General features: G+C 40.4%; 1 protein-coding gene across 1 annotated transcript; it reads left to right on the top strand.

The window, feature by feature from the left end:
• Positions 1 to 237: 237 nt before the first annotated feature.
• Positions 238 to 7,328, top strand: LOC117321294 (the record flags this gene model as incomplete). Its single annotated transcript, XM_033875766.1, has 4 exons — positions 238 to 534; positions 581 to 900; positions 4,490 to 4,495; positions 7,115 to 7,328. Coding segments are annotated over exons 1-4 (837 nt in total), but the record flags the coding sequence as incomplete, so codon positions are not given.
• Positions 7,329 to 7,331: the final 3 nt, after the last annotated feature.

Here is a 7,331-nt window from a genome sequence, read left to right as displayed (position 1 = left end):
GTGTCGTCCGCACCATGGAAGTGGCGTGGGTGTTTCTGGACCCCCTCAGAGGAACGTCAAACGACTGTCGGGAAAGAGGACTCTGTCTGTTACCGGGTCAACGGATTCGCCACTGTGCAAGGTCGCCAGACATCAGCCCCCAGCCCAACAGCCCAAGACCGTACCACTCTACTGCCCTCTGTCTGGATGTACGTCTAAGGACAGGCGAAACGCTATGCCGTAACCAAGCACTTACCAATGGTGTTTTCCGACGTCAGTTCTAACGTCCCCAACCAGATAGAGGCTTTGAAATCATTGGTTCGCCTAGCATATGGCAGGAAAATCATTCTCCCGGCAGTTGTGGACCAAGTCCATGAGTCGAGGATGATTCCGGAAGGGAGAGTCCTGGATCCTTGTCACCTCGAAGTCTTCCGGCAAGCTTATAGTTTGTTGGGAGTCCAAGAGCCTACAGAGTTCTCTCTACATCCTGTGAACTCTCCTGCTGTGTTACTGTTCTGGAGATGTCTGATCGCTATGTTTGACGTCTGTACGCCGGCGCAACGAACAGAGTTTTACAACTTTAGAGTTGTCCTACTAACAGTGGAACCACCTTTCGAGGAAGCAGCCGCAACAGCACTGCATCCCAGAGTCGTCGGCCGAAGCTGATTTACCTCCAGGTCTGGAAGAGTTCTTCGTTGTGGATGAAGTCAATTCCGATGACGAGGAGACGGCGTTGCCTACCCTTAGCGCGCCCAGCAGCCCTGACGTCATCGACAGTCATTTCCACCTTGACAGGACCAGCCGCCAGATCTGGGGAAAGAGCAGTGGACATACCGTCGAGGATTTGCAGGCCTATAGCTATTCGGATGCCGTGGCGGAGACTCCAAGCATTCCAGTGAATGTTGTCGGAGGCATTGTTGTGTTCAGCGAACCCAACTCCGGGTGTCTCCGTGGTTCTGACAGGAAGGCGATGAGTTTTGTGTTTGCATCCAACCAACCCAGACGTGCTCGTCTTTACTGAGATATATTGTGAACCATATCTGCTCACCAGTCTACTTAGACCATTTGGTGAGTATATATTTATATTCAGTGACCATATATTGTGCTTGACAACACGTGAGTTCACTATAATATCTTTCGAAGATCAAATCGACCTCTTCGTGAGATAAAATGACCTCTCTTCGTTAGTTCGATGAAGGTCCCACTTCTGACGCCAGTTGTTGTGCCAAGATGGTGTGTTAAATGTTATGAAATAACAAAATAAGTCGCAGAACTTAGTTCACGTTTAATCGCGCCAAACTCTACAGCAACAACGGTAGTAGCATGTCACACAGCAAATACAAAACAAGGAGAGCTGGGTCAAAATGTCCGGAATGTCACTAATATTAGACCCGGGTAGAAAATATCCGGAAACGTCTGTACAACAAAATACACAAAGTGAAACTAGTATCCGGAACGAAACAGAACATATTTCTTGAATGATCTTTCCGTTCTGACTCGGTACAATTTCGTCCATAGCTGTTGCTACTGATTATACAGTACACGATATCGAAGAATCATGATGTCTACTCTCATTTAAATACAATACGAAGGGAACATTTGGATTGGGTGTACATTATTTTGTGGCCTTGGGATTTTAAAACAAACAATTTCCAGGACAAACAATGCAGTTATTCATTTTGTTCGAAAGTGTAGTAATTGCCATGCAACATTTCCATGTAATTAATTCCAATTATCTTCTGCTCTGGTTCGTATATTGTTTTTCTTATATATATATTCGTTATAATTTTATTTGATACAATATACTTCAATATGAAAGGAAAGCAGTCCAAGCTTACATAAGGCATCTCAATATTCCGTTGGTCACGCTGAAAATAATAAGTAATATACAACGAAAATATTATTCACTATATTGACCAAGGGGATCAACTCTGGTACATCTATAATATACATAGGACGTAGTATATGGAAAATAGACTTTTAACCTCCTATAACTATAAAAGTATGCAATATTTTGTAAAAGTAAATGTTGAAATACTTCAACCTTTTAACAGTTCTAGGTCAAAGTCTCATAAAGTGCCTTTTTGCTTGCCTTGATCATTACTGCGAGAAGTTCGGCAACAAAACGGACAATCCATGAGTTTGATATCATACTGCAAATACATCTTATCACATATGGAATATCCATCACTTCCGGTCCTGTATGGATACAAATCTGTCGATCTTCTTGGTGTTTGTAAAGAATGAGGGTGACACTGTATGTTCTTTCATCTTTGTAGAGATCGCTATTACTATTGCGTCACATACTGTAGAATCGGCGGGCTGTCTCTGTTGTGTGGGAGTTTGAAGTGTGTTCGATCTGATCCTCCCGTTCGGGGATACATCCATTGTTTAGAAAAGTTTATATTTTTTCACCTTTGTGGACTATAGGCAGTTTCAGGTCGTTTTGGATGAAAAGGACGAGCAATATCTACAATGAAAAAGAAGTAAAAGCTGTACTGAAATGGTGAACGGCAGTTACATAACATAAATCAGGATAAAACAAAACACATAAGAAACATGAATAAATGTGTGAAACATCATCCATGATCTTGGAATTACATTTACACTAGCTCCCTGTAAATCGTGGTTGATATGTGTAAATACAATTACATTGTAGATAAATATAAGATTAAGTTTTAAATTACCAAAAATGTCCGGTTTAGATCATAACAGACGAATCCCTTAACGAACCATTCACCTACATTACAACTTGAAATGTCGCCTATTCTCCTTCACTGTCCTCAAAAGTAGTAATCAACTTATTACGGTTTAACATACAGCAAATTGTTTTTAGTTTGATATTGAGTGCACAGATGATATCATGATTGAATTGAAAAAAGTACGATACTGATCTGCATGGATTATGTAAATCATAACTATTTCGTTAAGGGCAACAATATTGAATTTCATTTTCACTTACAATATAATAAAAGTGGTTAGATGATTGAACTTATTATCTGTAGAAAGTAAATCAGTTTACGAAGTACTTGCGTAATGTATTGTAAACAGGTCGGTGGAACGATATTGCTGTTTCCCCATGATCAAGTCATTAGCAGGTTTACATATTTTTTTTTCACACTCGGAGAAAGGGAGTTTTTGCCAACGATTTGAATAAAAAAAGTGTGAATTGCCAATAATTATAAAATAAGACATTTTTTGGGATTCTAATATAAAGTATAGTTAATACGCCTAATTACTAAAATACAATAGAAATATATTGACTGACGCTTCCATCTTTGAAAAGATAAAAGCATTACTAGTAAGTAATTTAGAAATGTACATTAAATCGAAGAAAAAGAAAATAGTGACGATAAACTATGTTCAGAATGTTTTAAATGCTTTATTATAGAAACAACAATTGAACTATAGAATGAATGAATGAATGAATGAGTGAATGAATGCAAGTAATACAAAAATAAATGTATAAATTATCATTAAAAAATTAAAGTAATTAAAAAAAATAAGATAAAGAAAAAAGTGCTATGATGATAACCCTGGAGGCTCTTGGTGCTACGCACCTATAATAAATAACATTATTGTAAATTACAAAATGCATATGAACAATATATGTGAATGCAATTGAGTATGTAGCATGTGCTTTTGTGTATTTGTTTGTATGTGTATTGTACGTGTGGTTATTTTTGGAAGCGGGTTAATATGTAAAGTGCATATTGTGTGAATATGTTTTATATGCGTGCGCGTCCTCTGTGTGTGGCTGAGATTGTTGGTTCGGGTTAGTATGTAAAATGCATATTGTGTGAATATATTTTGTATGCGTGCACGTTCTCTGTGTGTGACTGAGATTATTGATTGAGCAGGTGTGGACTGTATAGGTGAATGTGTTGTGCGTGTGCATGATACCGTGTGTGTGTGCGTAATCCTATGTGGGCGTATGTGAGTGCGTGTATAATTTGGCATAAGGTGCAGGATGATGTGCATAGTATATATTGGAGTATGGAGTGTGCAATAGTTAGAAATGAGAATGTAAGGGAAAAAATCCAGCAAAATTGAAATGATGAGCCAAACAGTCTGAGCACAAAAAAAAAAAAGAAAAAAAAAATATGCTTAATTACTTCTGGTGAACAACAATCCGGTTATACAATTATACGGAAAAGACAGCAACCACCAAGGAAAAAAAATAACTATCAAAAGAGAAAAGAGAGATTCCGTGTTGGTCATATCATATATATCATATATCATATACATTCTATTTCTAAGGATGATTAGCACGCAAGATTTACATTAATTATACTGTTAACAGATAATGATCGTATTTGCATTCATGAGTCAAACATTTCAACATTATATTATTGCCACAAAATACCACACAGCCGGTGAGAAATCACAAACACCGATGACCTTGGTGTTATGTATACACATACCATCAACAAACCAGGTATTCCATTGAAAAAATAGCACGTGTAACATATACATGTATATCAACTGGTAAAGTCACCAACGGTATGAGATATAGGTAGCAATATCACTGATCAAATCTCAAAATGACACAATCTGTGTTGTAATGTTGTTGGCACAGTCTTTTTGAGAAAGATCGGTGGATGACAGCTGTCAACTGTTATTATGGCCGACTTTGTGCCGCTCACCTTTTGCTATTTACATTATATTTTCTTAAGTTCATTCAGCCATATTCTGTATTTTAGTTTACATTGCAAGGCAGAGCAAAACAATATTAGATCACTTACATGTCTTAGAAGGACAAAACAGCTGTGTGTTGTCCCTAACATCGATATAACTAGTGACGAGCAAGTTTTAAAAGGGTTACACAGCTGTATGATGTCCTTAGTATCACTGACGAGTCCTAGATGGACGAAATTATTAAATCACTGACAAGTCTTAGAAGGACAATACAGCTGTGTGTTTCCCCTAACATATATATTATGAACGATCGAGTTTTAAAAGGGTGAAACAGCTGTATGGTGTCCCTAGCATTAAAACTAGGTGCAGTTTTATAACTTTATATTAAATCAGTCATATGATGCATAATTTCTAAAAAACCATGTGTGGACATATAGCATTCTGGACCGCTTTCCACATATGACAAGTTCTTCGTCATATGACTTATTGCACGAATTAAGTTAGGAGAGAAATAATTTCTGAATCAGAATTTGAACACCTTTGATTTTTGTTCTCGTCCATTTCTTGTTTTCTACCATTTTTGTTTTGGCTTTTATTTGAGTAATAACATGAGTAGATCTGACACAAACGCCGATATTTAAGTCAGATACAAATTTTGGTTAATTCCTGGTAAGTTTTCCAAGGACAACTATTAACGTATTTCATTATTGCATCTTCATTAAAAAAAAAACACTTTTGCCTAACAATATCACCATGGGCATATAATCGATTAGGCAGGGGGAAATCAAATTATTCGATGAATATTAGTAAATATAAACTTTCTATAAATACCAAGCGATTATTAATACCAAAGTGTAACATGACAGTTGATTTCTCTGACCCAGAATTAACGTTATATGTGAAGTACAAAACAGCAGTTAGAGTGCTCATTTACGTATTCTTATGCTTATACAAACTGATGAATTTACGTATATTGGTATCAACAAGACTGTATCTATCCTGGAGATGACTCAGGGATTCATAACAGACTTGAGACAGAACAAGTATTGGTCCGACTTCTCGCTTATATGTTGTCTAACATGATGACAACACAACAGTGAATGTCTATGAGCATTCAGCTAAAAGTAAAAATCACTCAAGTTTTTTCTTTATTTTAATTATTGTGTTTTTGATAGTAATATCAATACCAATTATATGACATATTGATGGATTGACGGAAACTTGCCATCTCTGGACGGGAGCAAGCTGTTTCGACCCAAGAGGAAACCTGTGGCCACAGCTCCAGCACCAGCGCCTGAGATGTGCAAGGACGTACGGCTGCAGACAGACTCGTCTCTGTCTGTCTTCCGGGGAGACGCCAACTCAGGTAAGCTGGATGAGGCGGGTGCGGACATGGATTCGGACAAGTTGGATATTACGTCTGATGCCCATACACCATCTAATCAGGAGAGCATGGACTTGTCAGAACCTGTGTCGTCATTGCCAACAGTGCCGATGTCGAGGGGTGAAGTGGTGGATTTTGAAGTTTCATCGTCAGGTCCTCCACCTCATTCTGGGACTTTGTGCCTGATGCCTGTACCAGTGATACCTAGGACGGGAGCCCAACCGTGTCGTCCGCACCATGGAAGTGGCATGGGTGTTTCTGGACCCCCTCAGAGGAACGTCAAACGACTGTCGGGAAAGAGGACTCTGTCTGTTACCGGGTCAACGGATTCGCCACTGTGCAAGGTCGCCAGACATCAGCCCCCAGCCCAACAGCCCAAGACCGTACCACTCTACTGCCCTCTGTCTGGATATACGTCTAAGGACAGGCGAAACGCTATGCCGTAACCAAGCACTTACCGATGGTGTTTTCCGACGTCAGTTCTAACGTCCCCAACCAGATAGAGGCTTTGAAATCATTGGTTCGCCTGGCATATGGCAGGAAAATCATTCTCCCGGCAGTTGTGGACCAAGTCAATGAGTCGAGGATGATTCCGGAAGGGAGAGTCCTGGATCCTTGTCACCTCGAAGTCTTCCGGCAAGCTTATAGTTTGTTGGGAGTCCAAGAGCCTACAGAGTTCTCTCTACATCCTGTGAACTCTCCTGCTGTGTTACTGTTCTGGAGATGTCTGATCGCTATGTTTGACGTCTGTACGCCGGCGCAACGAACAGAGTTTTACAACTTTAGAGTTGTCCGACTAACAGTGGAACCACCTTTCGAGGAAGCAGCCGCAACAGCACTGCATCCCAGAGTCGTCGGCCGAAGCTGATTTACCTCCAGGTCTGGAAGAGTTCTTCGTTGTGGATGAAGTCAATTCCGATGACGAGGAGACGGCGTTGCCTACCCTTAGCGCGCCCAGCAGCCCTGACGTCATCGACAGTCATTTCCACCTTGACAGGACCAGCCGCCAGATCTGGGGAAAGAGCAGTGGACATACCGTCGAGGATTTGCAGGCCTATAGCTATTCGGATGCCGTGGCGGAGACTCCAAGCATTCCAGTGAATGTTGTCGGAGCGAACCCAACACATACCCCCCTGTGGACTTTGAGTCGCATGGACTATGGAGGGTAGCAGTGGGTGTCCATCCCAAACACTATGAGACACTCACCGTTGAGCGGAACATTTGTCTCCAACGTCTGCTGGATCATCCCAAGGTAGTGGCTCTAGGAGAGTGTGGCCTAAGCCGGACCATACCCATCTCGAGATGGTCGCGTCAGGAGGAGGTCTTTGTT

The sequence above is a fragment of the Pecten maximus genome, unplaced genomic scaffold (assembly GCF_902652985.1).
Source record: "Pecten maximus unplaced genomic scaffold, xPecMax1.1, whole genome shotgun sequence".
Classification (NCBI taxonomy): domain Eukaryota; kingdom Metazoa; phylum Mollusca; class Bivalvia; order Pectinida; family Pectinidae; genus Pecten; species Pecten maximus.
The sequence above is the reverse complement of the archived record's forward strand: the minus strand, read 5'-3'. Positions and strand labels throughout refer to the sequence as shown.